Source organism: Gobio gobio (assembly GCF_949357685.1).
Source record: "Gobio gobio genome assembly, chromosome: 13".
Taxonomy (NCBI): Eukaryota; Metazoa; Chordata; class Actinopteri; order Cypriniformes; family Gobionidae; genus Gobio; species Gobio gobio.
The window spans coordinates 49,383,641-49,405,458 of record NC_137106.1 but is presented as its reverse complement, the minus strand read 5'-3'; the positions used below and the strand labels follow the sequence as shown (position 1 = coordinate 49,405,458).

General features: G+C 39.7%; 1 protein-coding gene across 1 annotated transcript; it reads left to right on the top strand.

Annotated features, from left to right (window-relative positions):
- Nucleotides 1–1,997: 1,997 nt before the first annotated feature.
- Nucleotides 1,998–20,338, top strand: LOC307136444 (uncharacterized protein). Its single transcript, XM_079833467.1, has 4 exons — nt 1,998–2,054; nt 16,453–16,481; nt 16,633–17,316; nt 19,942–20,338. Coding segments are annotated over exons 2-4 (912 nt in total). The 5' UTR covers nt 1,998–2,054; nt 16,453–16,480; the 3' UTR covers nt 20,169–20,338.
- The last annotated feature ends 1,480 nt before the right edge of the window (nt 20,339–21,818 follow it).

Here is a 21,818-nt window from a genome sequence, read left to right as displayed (position 1 = left end):
CTCCGGGTGCGGGAGCGCACTAAGGCCCAGGCTGATTGCCACCGGTCAAAGCCTCCCGAATATGAAGTGTGGCTTTCTACTCAGAACATTCCTCTCCGCACCGTTTGTAACAAGCTTGCTCCTAAAGCTCCTAAAGCTCCTAAATTTATTGGCCCTTTTAACTGTCTCTAAGATCCTTAGTCCAGTGGCAGTCCACCTCAAACTTCCTCTGGCATTCAGGAAAATTGAACAGAACTGAAACAGAAATATTTATCCAAATTAAAACCCGTTTTTCATTCACCTATTAACCCTGCTCGTAGATGGGGAACCTACAAATGGATGGAGGGGACACGGATTCCAGTACTTATTCTAATACTTGTTCATTAGATGCTAGTACTTATTCAATAGCGACTAGTACTTATTCATTAGATGCTAGTACTTATTCAATAGCGACTAGTACTTATTCATTAGATGCTAGTACTTATTCAATAGCGACTAGTACTTATTCATTAGTTACTAGTACTTATTCAACAGCGACTAGTACTTATTCATTAGATACTAGTACTTATTCATTAGATACTAGTACTTATTCAATACCGACTAGTGCTTATTCATTAGATACTAGTACTTATTCATTAGATACTAGTGCTTATTCATTAGATACTAGTACTTATTCTATAGCGACTAGTACTTATTCATTAGATACTAGTACTTATTTATTAGATACTAGAACTTATTCATTAGATACTAGTACTTATTCTATAGCGACTAGTACTTATTCATTAGATACTAGTACTTATTTATTAGATACTAGTACTTATTCAATAGCGACTTGTATTTATTCAGTAGATACTAGTACTTATTCAATAGCGACTAGTACTTATTCATTAGATACTAGTACTTATTCAATAGCGACTAGTACTTATTCATTAGATACTAGTACTTATTCAACAGCGACTAGTACTTATTCATTAGATACTAGTACTTATTCAAATGCAACTAGTGCTTATTCATTAGATACTAGTACTTATTCAACAGCAACTAGTGCTTATTCATTAGATACTAGTACTTATTCAACAGCGACTAGTACTTATTCATTAGATACTAGTACTTATTCATTAGATACTAGTACTTATTCTATAGCGACTAGTACTTATTCATTAGATACTAGTACTTATTTATTAGATACTAGTATTTATTTATTAGATACTAGTACTTATTCAATAGCGACTTGTACTTATTCATTAGATACTAGTACTTATTCAATAGCGACTAGTACTTATTAATTAGATACTAGTACTTATTCAATAGCGACTAGTACTTATTCATTAGATACTAGTACTTATTCAATAGCGACTAGTACTTATTCATTAGATACTAGTACTTATTTATTAGATACTAGTACTTATTCATTAGATACTAGTACTTATTCATTAGATACTAGTACTTATTCAATAGCGACTAGTACTTATTCATTAGATACTAGTACTTATTTATTAGATACTAGTACTTATTCATTAGATACTAGTACTTATTCATTAGATACTAGTACTTATTCATTAGATATTAGTACTTATTCAATAGCGACTAGTATGTATTCATTAGATACTAGTACTAATTTATTAGATACTAGAACTTATTTATTAGATACTAGTACTTATTCATTAGATACTAGTACTTATTCATTAGATACTAGTACTTATTCATTAGATACTAGTACTTATTCATTATACACTATAGTATCTTTTTAAATTGTAACTAGTAACATTTCTTATCTCACTAGTCACAACTGCTTTTCTACTCTTCTTATGACTATGGCCACTGTAGAGTTCAATTAAAAATCTTTCTAGTAACATTTGGAATAAATACTAGTATCTAATAAATAGGTACTAGTATCTATTGAATAAGTACTGGTAGCATGAAAATAGATACTAGTACGTTTTAAGGATTAAATATTAAAACGGCTTGCCATAGTGCCAAAGCCGCTGCCTGTCTTTCGAGTGCAAGCTACGGAAGGAAGAATCTGTGAGGAGTCAGAAAGCGAGACAAGCCGGTGGCAGTGAAATCCATAATGGGTAAGCAACAAATCTGATAAGAATAAGATTTTCTTGGATGTAAATAATCAAAAGTAATTTATATGGAGGAGATTTGTTACTATTTTTTTGTTATTGAAAAGTTTGTTTAGTTGTGTGTTTGGTATTTTGTAGGTGTTTATTTTGTGTTCCGCTTTGTTTTGTCCAGATTCAATTACAGTAGGCCTACTGTGCAAAAGTCTTAGGCCACCAACTTTGCTGTTTTAGCAATGTGTTAATGACCAGCTTTCTCCATCATACAATATATTTTAAAATGAATTGTACATCAGCTAGCAACAGTCATTTCGTCATCCAGCTTTATCAATATTATATTGTAATATTGATCTAGATTACTACAAAGTGCAATAAGTTTCGGTAAAGAATAATGGTCTGTCATTAATAGGTAATACATGAAGTAATGCAGTAGTACTATTAACTAATATAGAAACAAGCCTAACTAATCAGTAAGTAATCAGTAAGTCAAATTTAGGACTGTATAGTTCCTTGTTAGGTAATCAATAATTACTGAATGAGATTGGCATCACTAATGGCTATTAACTAACTGACAAATGATAAAGAACCTTATTGTGTGTCTGAGACTTAATCAGTCGTCTTTTTTACTCTGAATAAAGTCATAACATGCATCACTAATCAGTAAGTGTTACCTAGTCACTATTCGGGAACCAGACCATTGTTTTAAAGTGTTGTTTTCACTTTAAATGGTCCAGATCACTAGCCTGGATGCCAGCCGAACTTAGCCCCGCCCACAACATTTTTACTCGGGCAGTTCGGTCTGGACTTGATCAGTAGAGAAGTAATTATGCCCGAACAGAAACTGTTCGGACCACTGAAATTGTCAGGGCGGGCTTTAGACGATGATGGACAGATGATCAACAGTAACGTAATCATCCACGTCATCAAAAGCCGCTTGGGTTGAATTTGTTCTAATCCTAAATGGAGAACTTGTTCGTATATGCATTCACCTTCACTATTTCTCTCAGAAATGATGATCGTGTTGGTAAGTACTCTGTGTATCCTTAAATTCTTTTTTTACAACACCGGCAAAGATCGTTTACACTCATCTTTTTCTTCTAACGCTAGGCTACCTATTCCAGCATGCGTGCAGACAGGGTTGCCAAGTTTTTACAATAAAACCCGCCCAATTGCTAACGTTCCTCAAAACTAGCCAAAAACAAGCCAATAGCTTTCCAGGGGGGGTTCTCCGGGAAAAAAGGCATTTGGGGGGTAAAATATGCGTTATTTTGGCAGGGCTGGCAGCTAAAAATCGCATTCCTGGGTTTGCATATCACATAATTGGGGTCGCTTCAACCCGCGGACATGGCAACACAGTGCAGTTGAGTTCTGTTGACATTTGACAACTAATACCGCGTTCCAGGCAACCCGTAACCCGTGTTTTTCCAACCTTCTACCCGTGAAAGTGCACTGGAACGGCAGCCAAACCCGTGACTTCCCACCCGTGAACTCGTACTAGATCGATGTACTCCCAGTTACGAGTTTTGACATCACATAGCCCGCAAAGCAACAATGGCAGCCTCCCACGGATGCAGTGTTTATGAAACAAATATACAAATAACGTAAAATAAAAGGTATAACAGCTTTTCTTGCCGTCTGCGCTGTTTTTCTCCTCCGTTTCCCTCAAATAAGCAAGGAGTAAGCACCTTTGGCGATAGAAATTATTGTAAATGAGCATACACCCAGTACGGTCCGCCATGCTTTGTTTACATCTAACTACCACACAATTCCTTGCGCTAGGCAGTTTGGCGTGACTTTGCCTGGAACACTACAAAGTCGTGAGTCGTGGTTTGAAGTTGTGATTTACGGGCTCAAAAACCTGCCTAGAACGCAGAATAACGTTATGCGTCGCTCCGTTGCTCTGATTGGTTGTAGGTCTATCCAATTGAGGTCTTTCCTGGTTCGGTTGAAACACGCCCCATAATCACAGCCCAACGGAGCAGTATCAGACTCATATTCTGACTAGAATTGAGTATGACGACGTCAGGCTACCAGATCACTAGTAGTTCCTGCAGAGTGACTAGAGTAATTAGTTATGACCACATTGAGAGTAAAAAAAGACAATCTCAGACACGTTAATGTTGTGATTAGTGTTAATGTAGTACTACTTATTAGTCCTGCATTACTAACTGCATAGTTACCTATTAACGACGGACCATTATTCTTGAAAGTGTTTCCTTAGTGTCTCATAGCTACCACCAAGTGAACGCACAGAGTAAGTATGTATTTAATATGATTGTTTTAATGTAAAACAGCGCCCACACCTGATCCGACTGATGTTTTCGCACAGGTCTCTCTCATTAGCATTCTCACCCGTGGCTCTCAGCCCGCCCTACTTCATATCACTGTAATGTTAATAAAACTTTAACGCATTCACTCATTCATGAACATGATTTCTGCCCGAGTCCGTCGGATTCCTTTTCATCGGCTCAATGATGAAAGTAGTCAAGACTACAACTCCCATGATTCCACACTCATTCACGGGGTTATCAAGCTGCGCCTTTGTTTTGAATAAGCGACCTCTAGCGGCGAAAACTTACATACTGTGCCTTTAAGACTCATAAAAGGCTATACCTTCATATGTTCTTTTCGCATAATCCAATTATGATCATCAAAGGTTTGATTGTTATCTTCTTCACATCGCATACTATATGGGTGATTTTATTTTCATTGAAAGGTGACAAAGTCTAAGTAAAGACCAGCGATTCTAGGATTTCCATTTTAGGGGGGCTCAGCCCCTAGTGAGAATTGCACCCTAAACTAAAGTCTTACCAATTTTTTTGTCATTTGTTTAATATTTCTGACTTAAAGAAGCAGCTGTCAAATATGAAAAGTTTAGTTTAGCTACATATCTCGCACTTGACGTCAAGTCGTGCTGCTAAAATTAGAATATTTTTGTCATTTTCGTATGAAAAAAAAATTGGTAAGACTTTAGTTTAGGGTCCAATTCTCACTATTAACTAGTAGCTTATTAGTATGCATATTAGGATATTGGCTGTTTATTATTTCGTTTCGGGGGCATGGCCCCTCGAGAAAATTTTGATTTCTATGATCTACATATGTGCATTTTAAGATGTTCTGAACACCAAACATTGAGATAACAGTAGCTTGAAAACCATGTCAGTGGGCAGATATGACTGATAAAGTTTTTCCATTTTTGTCAGTGAAGAAAGTAAACACATGTTTAACTGATATTTATATGTTTTATGAATCATTTTCGAAGGCTAACAGGAAAGCTAACTAAATGTATTAAATTAATTCACAATATGCACACATTCATTACTAATAATCTTATGCCTAATCTGAAGAAAACGGCTTTGTTAATATTTCTTGTTTGTTAATTATATTATAAATGACATTACATAGGCCTATTTTAAATCAAAATGGCGAAATTAGACAAAAGTTTATTAATTAGGCTGAATATTTTTGTCATTTGTTTAACATTTCTGACTTACAGAAGCAGTTTAGTTTAGCTACATATCTCGCACTTGACGTCGAGTCGCGCTGCTAAAATTCGTGCTCAGCCTCAGCAGCTTCTGTGAACATAAAGCCCGCCTACTCTGATTTGATTGGTTTTCTCAAATATTTTGACATTGACGAGCGGTGACAGACCAATGAGGCTCAGATGAACGCACACACCTCTGCTGCCACAGCGGATTGAAGAACACGCTGATTAACGCAGACTAAAAGACGGGACGGAGCCAAAGCCTCCCGCCAGTTTGAAAGGTTAATCACACATTTTTTAGGGGGGCTGGACAGAAGTTTAAGGGCTGAAGCCCCCCTAAAAAGGGCCTAAGGCTGACGCTCATGGTAAAGACCATCCTAACATTAAGTTAATTAAATTATAATTAATAATAAATAGAGGTACTTCAGTGTAGAGACTATCGCGGGACTAGATTTGATGGCCAGGTATGGGCACAGGCGGTAGGGCCTATACGGAGCTCCTAAATGGACGTGGTGGTGGAAAAAATGTTGGATGGGAGGACATTTTTTTCCCAAAAATGTTTGCGTTCCCTCGCCGTTTCAAACAGCTCAGTACGTTAACAATGGAGCGGTTAGAGTTTTATTTTGTACTTGGACTTAAGTTTAAATAAATACAGTCAGTGCTTAGTTCAATGAGTCCGGTGAGCTAAACGTTGTTAAAACACAAATGACACCTCTTTAACGTAGACAACGAGCTGCAACCTAATTTTCCTCAAAGCGAGCCTTATAATTGGTCTGTATGAGCAGGCGACTGAGAGACAAGTCTGAAGGGACTGTCTGCAAAGTGCAAAACACGAAAAGCGTTAGCCTACTACAAGTCATTAAAGGGTCATGAAACCCTAAACCAAATTTTCTGAGATTTTAACAGAAGTATGTGTGTTGAACATCATGGAAGACAATGTTACCATCTGTTAGTTTTGAATGTGGGAGAAAACTAGTTAATTTGAAACCTTTTTGCTCCATTTTCAACTTCCTGGTTTAAATTCGTCTTCATGTCAACGTCATAGGCTGTGAAGTTTTCTCCTACTATAGTACGACGATGACTCATCTGTGTCTCATAATTATTCATGAGACTGCGAGTCTTTATCCTATGTAAAGACACGTTTCTTAATTCACGAAAGCACTCGCTTATTTATTCATGACAGCAGGCGTTGATAGGCATTTTCCTCTGACTGCCGCTTCAAACAGTGAGATCACACACAGTGATACAAGTGAGAGATGCATTAATGGATCAAAAACAAGTGTTTTTTCCGCTTTGTATGAGTTTCTGCGTTGCATAGGTTATCTTAAATACATCTTGAGTCTTCACACAAACGTGATTCATCCACACTGTGAGTGTAACCACTCTTCACGGCCATTTAACCGACCAAACGGCTCATAAAACTCCACAAAATAAGCCTCAAAAGTGATCAAAGGTATGCAACAGCGTGTTCATATATACACTCACCTAAAGGATTATTAGGAACACATACTAATACTGTGTTTGACCCTCTTTCGCCTTCAGAACTGCCTTAATTCTACGTGGCATTGATTCAACAAGGTGCTGAAAGCATTCTTTAGAAATGTTGGCCCATATTGATAGGAAAGCATCTTGCAGTTGATGGAGATTTGTGGGATGCACATCCAGGGCACGAAGCTCCCGTTCCACCACATCCCAAAGATGCTCTATTGGGTTGAGATCTGGTGACTGTGGGGGCCATTTTAGTTCAGTGAACTCATTGTCATGTTCAAGAAAACAATTTGAAATGATTGGAGCTTTGTGATGGTGCATTATCCTGCTGGAAGTAGCCATCAGAGGATGGGGACATGGTGGTCATAAAGGGATGGACATGGTCAGAAACAATGCTCAGGTAGGCCGTGGCATTTAAACGATGCCCAATTGGCACTTAGGGGCCTAAAGTGTGGCAAGAAAACATCCCCCACACCATTACACCACCACCACCAGCCTGCACAGTGGTAACAAGGCATGATGGATCCATATTCTCATTCTGTTTACGCCAAATTCTGACTCTACCATCTGAATGTCTCAACAGAAATCGAGACTCATCAGACCAGGCAACATTTTTCCAGTCTTCAACTGTCCAATTTTGGTGAGCTGGTGCAAATTGTCGCCTCTTTTTCCTATTTGTAGTGGAGATGAGTGGTACCCGGTGGGGTCTTCTGCTGTTGTAGCCCATCCGCCTCAAGGTTGTGTGTGTTGTGGCTTCACAAATGCTTTGCTGCATACCTCGGTTGTAACGAGTGGTTATTTCAGTCAAAGTTGCTCTTCTATCAGCTTGAATCAGTCGGCCCATTCTCCTCTGACCTCTAGCACCAACAAGGCATTTTCTCCCACAGGACTGCCGCATACTGGATGTTTTTCCCTTTTCATACCATTCTTTGTAAACCCTAGAAATGGTTGTGCGTGAAAATCCCAGTAACTGAGCAGATTGTGAAATACTCAGACCGGCCCGTCTGGCACCAACAACCATGCCACGCTCAAAATTGCTTAAATCACCTTTCTTTCCCATTCCGACATTCAGTTTGGAGTTCAGGAGATTGTCTTGACCAGGACCACACCCCTAAACGCATTGAAGCAACTGCCATGTGATTGGTGGATTAGATAATTGCATTAATGAGAAATTTAACAGGTGTTCCTAATAATCCTTTAGGTGAGTGTATTTTCAATGCAAAGAACAAATTGCGAATGGCTGTGCATTTAATTGTCCGTTGAATTATAGCGGTCACAGGATATATATGTATTTGTGTAACGGTGAGTAACTTAATGAGAGAGCATTGATGTGTGAACTGAATTTGGAGACCTAATTATTGCCTATTTTTTAGTAACGCGTTTCGGGCTTTGCACTTTGCAAACTTTCCCTCTGTGCTTTTCTCTCATATTAGAAGGCTCATTTTGAGGAAAATTAGGTTGTAGCTCGTTGTCTATGTTAAAGAGGTATCATTTGTGTTTTAACAACGTTTAGCTCACGAGTTATTGATCCGGGAAGTTCAAATCTGTGAATATATTGCCAACTTTACTGAACTCATTGAACTAAGCACTGACTGTATTTATTTATACTTAAGCCCAAGTTCAAAATAAAACTCTAAGCGCTCCATTGTTAATGTACTGAGCTTTTTGAAACGCTGACAGCGGGAGATTATAACAAGGAGAATGTGTAGACATTATGAAAGATTCATTGTGCAGTCACCTTCATTGATAACAGAGAATTGTGAGATTGCGCTGAACTGAGATGTCAGCTTTTTAGGAATTATTAAGGGAGCCCACTTTGCATTCTACCATGCCAAACCATGCACGCGCTTGCTTTTATGGGGTCATGAACTGGCTTTTAAATTTTTTTTATATTGTTGTCTGAGGTCAACTTATGACGTTCACGTGGTTTTTACATTCAGAAACATCATAATGAATAAGTCATAGGCTATTTTCTGCCTTGGTTTTGAGGCTCTCTGAAAAACGCTCAGTTTCTATGGGCGTGCTGCACTGAAGACTTGGAAGTAAACGCCCACAGCTATGATTGGATAAGATTTGCATTTTTAATGAGCTTCAGCTCCTCTCAGTACATGTGGGGATTGTTTTGAAAGCGTCTGGGGAAACGCTCACAGGACTCGCAAAATATCTTTATCAAACAAACACAATGATTCATCTCATCCACCCGCCATTGACTGGAATGTTATTTCTGTATTATTTTGCCGGATCATCAGTGAATATAACCACGAACTATACACACACACACACACACACACACACACACACACACACACACACACACACACACACACACACACACACACACACACACACACACACACACACACACACACACACACACACTCTCACACACACACACACACACACACACACACACACACACACACACACACACACACACACACACACGGGGGGGTTTTGTGAAATGTGGGGACATTACATAGGTGTAATGGTTTTTATACCGTACAAACCGTATTTTCTATCACCCTACACTGCCCCTACCCCTAAACCTACCCATCACACACACACACACACACACTGCCCCTACCCCTAAACCTACCCGTCACACACACACACACACACATACACACTGCCCCTAAACCTACCTGTCACAGGAAACTGCACAGTTTACTTTCTGTGAAAAAAAAAAACGAATTCTGTATGATTTATAAGCCTTTTGAAAAGTGAGGACATGGGTAACGTCCTCATATTTCACCCTCACCTTGTAATACCTATGTCATACCCATGTCATTATACACATTTGTGTCCTGATATTTCACAAAAACATGCCCACACGCGCGTGCGTGCGCAAGAAAGGAATGAATTTCACTATAGCCCGTCTGAAAAGCACATAGCCCCAGGACTTTTGCGAGCTGGCGTTACAAGTCCGAGTCTGATCCCGAATGAACCAATAACAGCTTCTCCAGCCTGTGACCGCGTGCTAAGGTATGTAATCAATAGATATCAAACGATCTGTAACAATGCAATACTAACACATATAAAAACATGTTTTACTCACATTAGTGTGTGGCAGCGTTCCTGTCGGATCCAGAAGCACAGCATTGGGTTTTAATCTCAATATGTCTGCAAATCCAGTCTCAACCTGTGTCTTGTTTACAAATGAATCCGCAGTGAAATGAAGCGAACAAACGCGCAATGTCTTACACACGTGAGCTGGAACCTGCATGTTTATTGCTCGGTAGCTCGACCCGTTTAGCTCCACGAGTCGGTGGGCGGGGCTTGAGGCGGCGCTTCTGCATTCTAGGACGTCAGTGGTCGACTTATTCTGAGATCTCTCGTTTTCTGGACCTGGTGTCAATAAAAGCTGTTCTTTGACTAACAAGGACGTTTTCAGCTCTGAAACGTACAGGATATTCTTATATCACGATTAACTTTTATATACCAAAGGCTCAAAGGAAAGTTGATTTCTCAATTCATCACCCCTTTAAATTACTTGAAACTATTGGACGTACAGAAAAAAAATCTATTTATACATTTATGCAGGACCTCACGTGTTAATAATCATACTGCAGTATAATGACTTCACTGAGGAAGACATGAGAAGAGTGAAATATGTGCTGGAGGAATTCAGTAAAGAGGCCATTAAACGCACTGTAGTGCTCACAACTGATGAAGAGACACACATGAGTACAAAGCATACAAGTATTCATCAGTTAATACAGGAGTGTGGAGGAGTACGTCTGCAGCTTGAAAAAGAAAACACAGAATGGCAATCAGATATTTTTAAAAGAGTTGATCAAATACTCGAGGAGAACCTGTAAGAGTATCTCACATGTGATGTGACGTCAGTGGATGAAGAGCAGAGCAGAGCAGAAGAAGAAAAGAAGAAGAGATCTTACCACAGTGATGATGGAAAACCCAAGGGCCAGAAAAAGCGAAGTGAAGGAAAACATTGTATGTTTTGAGAATTGCTCTTATAAGATTATGATCATGAGTTTTACTATCAGAGATAACTGATATTAGACCTGATGCAGTATAAATTGTTGATATAATGTAATTTACACATTAGCTGATTAATCAGTCATAACTAATTATTACCAGGAGTGTTTCAGTAAGAAACCTGCGCTGCAAATCCTTTCATTAATTTAAAACAAAAGTGCCATCATATATTTATTAAACTCAAACTCCTGGAATTCAAAGGAACCACATGACAAGAAACTATGAAGCAATGTTAAAATGAGGAACAGGGAACGGTTCCCAAGTAAAAAATAGTATACTTAAGCACAATTTATTCATATGTACTTTAGAATAACTAAATGTATTTGTGACACAAATTGGTATACTTAAAGTCTGTTAAATTGGAACAACTAATTGTGTACTAAATGCATTTTAGTAAAACTAAAGTTGTATTAAATTTACGTTTTTGTGCTAAAGTGAAACTATTCCTAGTATACATAAGTATTCACTCTGCATAAACTTCAAATGTACATTACAATTGCAATTCGATTGAACATACATTAATATTAAACTGATAAACTTGAAATGGCAAGTAAACTTGAAGTGCGCTAGTGGCATCATTATAGTGTGCTTCAAATAGGCTACAGTAAATTAATCTTTATAAATAACGGCACAGCTTATGAATTTGCCCTTTGCTGACATTTTACAGACACCCCGCAGTATACCATTAATTTGCTTATCCGGTGAACATCAGTGAGAGAATGAGAATAGATATATGTACTGTATATTGATTGTAGGAACCAGTACGGACTGGAATTGAACCCGGGTCGCTGCCACACAAGTGCACTTGCGTTACCAGTTACGCCACCATGCAAAACTGGGTTACTTTGTGTTCTTTCATGCTGTTACAAGTTCTTAGACTGGATAAACCCAGCCTGATCTGCCGGCGATTTCAGTTCGCCCTGCAACTCAGTCTGGAAACCTGTACATTCATTTCTACTGCTTCTGTTACACTTTTGCGGGAACCAATCACAGACTGGCTTATCCACCTGGCGCGCTATTGGCGGGTTTATCACGATGACGGTGTCAGGGAAAAATCAAGGAAAAACTTTGTGAGGACTCAAATGCAGGAGATAATGATCTTTTTTACCAAAATAAACATAAACACAACACAAAACCCACGAGGGGGAAAAACATAACCAGTAAATACAAAACCAAACAGAACATGAAACATACCGGAGAAAACAGGATCACGTGGAACGGGAGACTTTAGAAAACGTACCGACACAGACTGCAAACATGAGGGGACTTATAAAAAGGAAAATAATCAGGAGGGAACGGGAGGGACAGACCAGGGTGGCCTGCGGAGTTCGGGAGGCCTGGGCGGCGCGGGCAGAGCAAGATGCCTGGACGGCGTGTCGGAAACGGCAGCAACTTCCGGGATGGTCTCTAGGCTTGGGATCACCGAAACCGCCACGGAGGTGGCCTTTCACCTCCTCCTCCTCCTCTGCTTCGGGACCCCCGGAACTTCTTCACCTCACAGCTGTCTCTTTTCCGCAGTTTTGTTAATTACCTCTTTAGTAAACCAATACATAACCAGCAAAAGCAGCTCATTCGTGGAAGTCCTACGTCACCGGACTAATTTGCCTAATCTTCACGGTACTTTAGACCGCAGTGGAAACGCAGACAGTAACAGGTCTGGGGGGGAAAGTTCCTGTAAAAAAAGTTCTTAGTACAAATTGTTCCGGGTAATTTCGGTGGAAATGGGGCTTAAATTGATAAAACTTTAAGGCGCTGACGCTTGCCTACAGATCCACCACATGCTCAGCTCCTTCATACTTTGACTCGATTCTACAAATCCACACCCCCACTTGAAGCCTTCGCTCAGCTATGGAGCGACGGCTTGTAGTACCATCACAGAGAGGCAAAAAATCTCTTTCCAGAACATTTTCATTCAACGTTCCCAGCTGGTGGAACGATCTTCCCAACGCCATCCGAAACGCAGAATCATTGACATAATTCAAAAGACATAATTCATCCGACAGCCAAGTAGCACGTGGCAGTATCTGTTTTCATTATTCAAAGCGGGAAACCGGAAGAGCTACCCTGCATACCCTATATGGGGCGGCAGTGGCTCAGTGGTTCATGTAGGTTGTCTACAAACCGGAAGGCTGGTGGTTCGATCCCCGGTTCCACCTGACCAAGTGTCGAGGTGTCCATGAGCAAGACACCTAACCCCAGCTGCTCCCGACGAGCTGGATGGCGCCTTGCATGGCTGACACCGCCGTCGGTGTGTGAATGGGTGAATGTGAGGCAAAATGTAAAGCGCTTTGGATGGCTGTAGGTCTGTTAAAAGCGCTATATAAATGCAGTCCATTTACCATTTACCATAAACAAAGAACCTCATAATCTCGCTCACCACAGACGCTCACTTCTGGGGGGTTTTCTCTCGTGCACTGGTTTGCTAGTAGAACAGCTAATCAGAACGATCAGATGGCCCGACTGACCAACAAGCGCCGACACAGGGACCACCGCAACAGGATCTGCCATGGAGGGAGCCTTCCTTCTCCTCCTCCGTTTCGAGACCACCGAACTCAGGATCACAGGAATCGGGACCTCCGGATTCGGGACCACCTCCCTGGCAGCTCTCTCCTGATGGCGAACGAGACCCTCCACCATAGCCTCAAAACTGACCCCATCGAATACACTTCGGATCAGCCAGTCCAATCGACTCGTCAAGCGCATAATTGAATAAGTCTTTACAAGCGTCCTTGCTAAGGATCAACCCAAGCCTGTAGCACTCCTGTCAGAAACTGAAGCCTCCGCGCCTCGATCGCCCCCCGGTGGCCGGTCCCAGTATAGCTCATAAACCCCGCCTCTCCATGTATTCGAATGGACGCGAGACACACTAAACAATTAGATTACACTTCAAATAATTGTTTCCTAAAGATGGTTTCTGTCATTTTAGGCAGTTTTTATTACGATGATTTCATTTCAAGTGTTTGTTTTTTAAATAAGCTTAGTTTTAGCTAGCTATTTGATGCTATAAAAACGGGGGGTGTGACGTCATGATTGACAGCTGAGATTGACGGCTTCTCTGAGTGAAGTTGTCACTGAGGCACTAACAGACTTTTTTCGGAATTTTCGGGAGGAGGTTGGATCTTTAGCTTTAATTTCTACATTTCTATAACTGCTTATTTCACACCAACATAATGAATTGTTCTGCATCTGTGAGAGTGTGGGCGGGCTTTTGATAATCGCGAAGGTGGGCCTACGAAAGCCTCAACTCTGGTCAGCGGAAGTCAGTGAAGTCGCGTCGTCCATATTTTTTTACGATCTATGGTTCAAGCCCTCAGCTGCGCTGTTGAACCTCCAGCCAAACTCCCTCACCTCCGTCCCCTGCTGACGGAGGGAGACTAACTCCTTAAATTGGAGCATCCACTCCAATAGCGGACAGGAGACTGTTGCGCACATCTTCCCCGCTGAGTCCTCATGTGGTCGATATGTTATGTCAGGGAAAATCAAGGAAAAACTGAGGTGAGGACTCAAATGCAGGAGATAATGAGCTTTATTACCAAAATAAACATAAACACAAAACAATACCCACGAGGGGGAAAGACATAACCAGTAAATACAAAACCAAACAGAACATGAAACATACTGGAGAAAACCGGGGACAACGTACCGACACAGACTGCAAACACGAGGGAAAATAATCAGGAGGGAACAGGTGGAGGAAATCAAACAATAATCAGATAACAAGAGGGAGGGATCAGACAATGACACGAGCACTTGTCCCAAAACACAAAACACTCATGTGCAGCACAAGACAGGACAGGCAAAATTGTGGAAAGTGCATTGAATTGAATGAAACAATAGCCTACCTGATATTCAAAGTGCGGCAAATTATTGAAACGGTTAAAGTCATAATTATAAAACTTCATGATTATTATCATTTTTTTAAAACTTGAAACACATTCCCTGTAAACTTTTATCTAGGCCTGTACTGTTTTTAAGTAGAACTCAAATTCAGTTCATTGAATTGTACATTTAATCATAACAGGTCAACAGAGGATTCAACAAAATACATTACTAGTACTTAAATATTTAACTAATTAAATCATTTTATTTGCATATTGCTCATTGTTACATTTGCACTAGGCAAAAGTTGTGGAAAAGTTCTGCCCTTACAGCACATGTTCACAGAACAAACTGGATGTTTCAGTTCATACCTCACATTTTCTGTGGTTTGCACAAAAAGAACGCCTCATCTAAAAATATTTTCAGCATTTCAGATTTGTGTTTAACTGCAATGAATTTCTAGACTCTAAAGGGTTTCCTTCTGAGAAATGTGCCAAATTTGCAACATTCCCAATAGTGTGCACTAGTGAGTTCGGTTATTTAGCTAAACCGATTGTTGGTGAGGGTGATGGCATTGGCTTTATGGCGTGTTCGAAACATAGATCAAGCATAGCGGTCTGACGTGTCAACTTCTGGTTCAACCAATGGTAGGACGTTGGGGCAGGCCAATGGGGTCAAGGTTTAGCTTCAGCAGTGATGTTTTCAAGTCATATCAAAATGTATTTATGAGTTAAAATGCACATGAATATCAGCACAACTCAAATGACAGGCAAGAGTACTGTGGGAAACTGAGTGGCAAGAGTGTCCTCTGCTGGCGTACAAGGGTACTCGCAGCTGGTGGATGCAACAATACTGACCTTCATTCATAAAAAGATGCCAGGCTCAATACAACAAATATTTAAAATATATACTGTCTTAAAGTTGAGTATAAAACTCCAATGTTTTTTTGAAAAAAAAAAAAAACAAGTGCGATTAATTTTTAATTAATTAATTTTTTGATCTATTGACAGCACTAATTTTAATATAAATAAAGAATTATTGAAACAAGAAGCATTTTGGATTTATAAATTGAAATCACTTGCTCCTAACTGCATGAATGAGGAATTAGATTTGTCCTTTTTTCTATAATGAGATATTTGGATTAATACGTGATTTTTTTTGTTAACAAATGTTATAAAACAAATGAAATATTCTAACTGTGAAGATCGGTGGTATTTCAATCATTAGGTCTTTCGCTGTTGTGTACTTGATGTGGTTACCTGGATTGATGTATAAGGATATATATATATATTTAACTAATTAAGTCTTTGACTAAAGGAAGTTTTCAGGTCCGAAACTTACAGGATATTCTTATATCACAATGAACTTTTATATACCAAAGGCTCAAGGGAAAGTTGATTTCTCAATTCATCACCCCTTTAAAATCCTTGAAACTATTGGACGTATAGAAAAAAAATCTATTTATACTTTTATGTACAGGATATACAGAATATATATGTGTATATAATTGAAGTTGACGTTGAGTGATTTTGAAAAACCTAAGATGTTTAACATTGTCTAATCTTGATGATGTCAATATAATTCATTGCAACACACTACTTTTTTTTCAATCAACATAAGGCAAAGTCTACGCAGGAATCATCTCGACAGTAAGTTGATTAAACCATATCAAACCCCCCCCCCCCACACACACACACAAACACACACACACACACACACACACACATGTATATGTTGTTTGAAAGTGATTGTTTACCAAAAACTTAAGCTATGTCTAATGTCCTGTAATATATTCTTTAGTGTCAGCAAACGTCTCTGGGAAACAGAAGCTGAATCTAGTGCTGTGTGGAAGTGATACAAAACTTACAGTCTCTGTGTCCAAAATGTTACGAGGGAAGAAGATAAAACCTTCACATCAGAGAGAGAGCAGTGAAGTGTGTGTGAAGAAAGAGAAGATTCATGGACGTCTGATCAGTCTGGTGGAGCTTCCAGCTCTCAGTCATCTTTCAGAGGAGGAGGGGATGCATCAGACTCTCCGCTGTATGTCTCTCTGTGATCCGGGAGTTCATGTTTTTCTCCACATTATTCCTGATGCTCCACTTAATAATGATGAGAAAGCAGAAATAGACAAGATCCACAAGATATTTGACTCCAGAAAGCACTTCATGATACTCTTCACAAAAGAGAAGGCAACAGTTGAAAGTGTGACAGATTTTGTCAAATGCAGTCCAGAATTTCAGAGCTTAATCGATCAATATGGGGGTCGATACAGAGTGATGGGATTAAAGGAATCTGAAAACTCAAGACAGATCCTGAAACTACTAGATTATATAGAGAACATGAAGATTGAACCCTATACACTTTCGATGTATGTGAAAGCCCAAGAGAACCGAGCTAGACATGAAGTGGAGAAAAAATATATAGAAGAACTGAGTGAAATGGAAAATAAAATCAAAGAGCTACAAGAGAAGGTTCAGTCAGGAGGTGAGTGTATTTTCTTTGTGTGTGTGTGTGTGTGTGTGTGTGTGTGTGTGTGTGGGCATGTTTTTGTGAAATATCAGGACACAAATGTGTATAATGACATGGGTATGTCATAGGTATTACAAAAAGAGGGTGAAATATGAGGACGTTCCCCATGTCCTCACTTTTCAAAATGCTTATAAATCACACAGAACAAGGTTTATTTCACAGAAAGTAAACTGTGCAGTCTCCTGTGAGGGCTAGGTTTAGGGGCAGGGGCAGTGTAAGGGGATAGAAAATACGGTTTGTACGGTATAAAAACCATTACGCCTATGGAATGTCCTCACATTTCACAAAAACAATGTGTGTGTGTGTGCCTTAATTCTACATGGCATTGACTCAACAAGGTGCTGAAAGCATTCTTTAGAAATGTTGGCCCATATTGATAGGATAGCATCTTGCAGTTGATGGAGATTTGTGGGATGCACATCCAGGGCACGAAGCTCCCGTTCCACCACATCCCAAAGATGCTCTATTGGGTTGAGATCTGGAGACTGTGGGGGCCATTTTAGTTCAGTGAACTCATTGTCATGTTCAAGAAACCAATTTGAAATGATTGGAGCTTTGTGACGGTGCATTATCCTGCTGGAAGTAGCCATCAGAGGATGGGGACATGGTGGTCATAAAGGGATGGACATGGTCAGAAACAATGCTCAGGTAGGCCGTGGCATTTAAACCATGCCCAATTGGCACTAAGGGGCCTAAAGTGTGCCAAGAAAACATCCCCCAAACCATTACACCACCACCACCAGCCTGCACAGTGGTAACAAGGCATGATGGATCCATGTTCTCATTCTGTTTACGCCAAATTCTGACTCTACCATCTGAATGTCTCAACAGAAATCGAGACTCATCAAACCAGGCAACATTTTTCCAGTCTTCAACTGTCCAATTTTGGTGAGCTGGTGCAAATTGTCGCCTCTTTTTCCTATTTGTAGTGGAGATGAGTGGTACCCGGTGGGGTCTTCTGCTGTTGTAGCCCGTCCGCCTCAAGGTTGTGTGTGTTGTGGCTTCACAAATGCTTTGCTGCATACCTCGGTTGTAACGAGTGGTTATTTCAGTCAAAGTTGCTCTTCTATCAGCTTGAATCAGTCGGCCCATTCTCCTCTGACCTCTAGCATCAACAAGACATTTTCTCCCACAGGACTGCCGCATACTGGATGTTTTTCCCTTTTCACACCATTCTTTGTAAACCCTAGAAATGGTTGTGCGTGAAAATCCCAGTAACTGAGCAGATTGTGAAATACTCAGACCGGCCCGTCTGGCACCAACAACCATGCCACGCTCAAAATTGCTTAAATCCCCTTTCTTTCCCATTCCGACATTCAGTGTGGAGTTCAGGAGATTGTCTTGACCAGGACCACACCCCTAAACGCATTGAAGCAACTGCCATGTGATTGGTTGATTAGATAATTGCATTAATGAGAAATTGAACAGATGTTCCTAATAATCCTTTAGGTGAGTGTATATCAAGAATAAAGCCTGTGAGCAGATGTCGCGGCTCCGCCAGGGTGATCATTCTGTGGCAGTGCAATCTCCGATTTCGGATCCAGGAAGCTGCAAGTGAGTGGATCAAACCTGCTCTTCTGACCCCTTATCGTCTGGGATTGCAGACGGAGATCCATCTCCAGCTGGTTGGAAGAGAGGACCACATGGGTCTGGAGGAGGAGATTTGTCTAGTCATTCAAGTGGATGAATGGCTCCATTTCTGTCAAAGTGTTTCAGGCTTAGTTTCAGGCTTTTTTGTTCATTAATGACGCCATCAGCGACTAGTTGACGTCGACTCAACCTTAATCACATGACTGTAGACTTAAAGGGTTAGTTCACCCAAAAATGAAAATTCTGTCATTAATTACTCACCCTCATGTCGTTCGACACCCGTAAGACCTCCGTTCATCTTCGGAACACAAATGAAGATATTTTAGTGTAAAGCTGATGCTGAGAAAGGCTTCAGACAGGCCTCCATTGGCATTCAGTACATTTACACTCACAAGACCCATAAAAGACACTTAAAACGTCGTTACAAAGTCCATCTCACCACAGTGGCTCTACAATAATTTTACGATGCGACGACAATAGTTTTTGTGCGCAAAAAAAAATCAAAATAACACCTTTATCCAACTTGTTATTGTCTTCCGTGTGTGCCTCCACGACGAATGCGCGAGAATATGACGCAGATCCGGTGTTCGGACACATGACCCAGAAGCGATTTGTTTACAATCAGAGGAAGACGCGCGTATCTAAGCTGTTGAATTCTACATTGATCGTGCTTTAGGTCTCGGCGTAGTTCTCAAAATGGGGTTAGAGTGTGCATTTCATGGATTCCTGAACCCGGCGCTAGGTCATATTCTCACGCATGTGTCGTGGAGGCACATCACGACCAAACGTTAGCGATTGGTTATGGCAGATCCAATAGTTTTAAACTTCAACAGAGTACCCGCCTTCAAGGAAGTTAACGCTTGTCAATGGAGCAACTCTCTGAACAAATGAAATGTGCGAGAGTATGGTAGAACCAGGCTAGTAATTCTCACCCAGTGATTAAAAATAATCAAAGACAATCAGTGATACTGTTCTATTGTTTTTGTTTAGAAGCTGAATACAATCAAAAAATAGAAGAGATGACAAGAAGACAGAAACAGGAACATGAAAATGAAATAAAAGACATGATGAAGAAACATCAAGATGAAGCCAGAAAACAAGCAGAGGAATTTCATGAGTCGAAAGAAAGAAAACTGAAGCACGTTCTGGAGCTCACAGAGATGCTTCAAGAGCGTCAAAAACTGGATAAATACAAAAAAACTTTCATTTCTGTTTAATGGTTTATTGGAAATTGTATCTCTGGGGAAATGGAAAAAAGTCAAAAACATTATAAAATCTCTTTCCAAAAGCCTGATGTTTGCACTAAATTAACAACACACAATAGTGTTATTTGATTATTTTGATACTGTACTGAACATTTACAGTATTTAATAAAATCATCACCTGTTTTCCTGTCTATTTCCCCTCTGTATCTAATGTGTAAAACCGTTGCAGGCCTTGTGTTTCTTTTAATCTGATGGATTCAACTTTGCTGATGGGTTCAGTATCCCTCATGTCATGGACACCAAAAAGACCTCAATATTTATGATTGTTGTTATTGTTATGTTCAGTTGTGCAATTCATCATGAAAATGCAGTAATTGGTTTGAAGTTTTGATTTCTTCCAAGGGTTTTCTGTACTAATATTTTAATAGCTCCACTAAATAACTTGAGGGAGAGTTTGATTGATAATTACTGATAGGTTGACTTCATTAAAAAGTGAATGTTGACTGAAGGAGTGGATGAATGATCTTCATGTGTTTCACAGAAGAAAGTCCTACAGATTTGAAGAGTAAATTATGCAGAATGTGTTTTTTTGGTGAACCTAGTCCTCCCCTAGTCCAACTATTGGGTCATTCCATGTCAACTCAAGGTCCCCAGCTAATTTATTTTCTGTAGACCTTTCAGCTGCCAAATCAGACATCAGGAGACTACAACGTACACTTTCTGATTCTGATGAAAGCCAAAATATTAAATGTCACAGAGTAATCCACTATTTTGTAAAGTCCTTTTGGTATCTTTATTTTAAAGGCCCTATATGGTTCAATCCCAGAGATATGGAGATGTTGATGCGGCTCCATCAGTAAATTTTCAATGGTCAAGAACCAAATGTAGGTAACTTTTTAAACAGCTGATAGTTATTGTGTTTAAAGAAGAATGTATGAACAACAACTTACACTGAAACTAGAAATATATCTTCTTTCCCTCCATCAAAACAATTGAATACAACACACCTCTCTGAGTGCCTAAAACAGAAATCTTAATGTCTTAAAATCTTAAATCTGTTAAAGAAATCTTAATGTCATTTTAGATTCTTATAAAACGTTTTATTTGTAATCCTCATTTTTAAGGCCCTGTATGGGTTAATGTACAACAATACTGAGGTGCAAATAGTATGTATCTGTCAAAATAAAGTATAAATAGCATCTAATTACTATTTACACATATTGCAAAGAACGGCTACTTTTACATGGTGTAAATAGAATATATCACTATTTTCACTTAGTAAATAGCATCTACAGCTATTTGCACTTAGTGTAAATATCATCTATCGCTAAGAAAATTTATAGTATCTAGTTGCTATTTACACTTGGTACACTTAGTGTAAATAACCACTGCCTTCTTATAAGAGCAAGTTAATGTGCCTCAACCAAACGGCTCCTCCCGCAGTTTCTCTTGAAGCCGATACTGAAGTGAGTTAAACTGCAGTTCATGGACTGGCCACTAGAGGCAGACTCCAGAGCAGAGTCTCATTGAGCTCATGTTAAAAAGCCCAACTTTACAGCAGAAGAACACATGTTTACAGTCTGGGACACATTGTGCTTTTGGTCTATACGGCTAATTTTGCCCTTCATGACGACTGTGAGAGGGGGTGAATTATTTTATAAC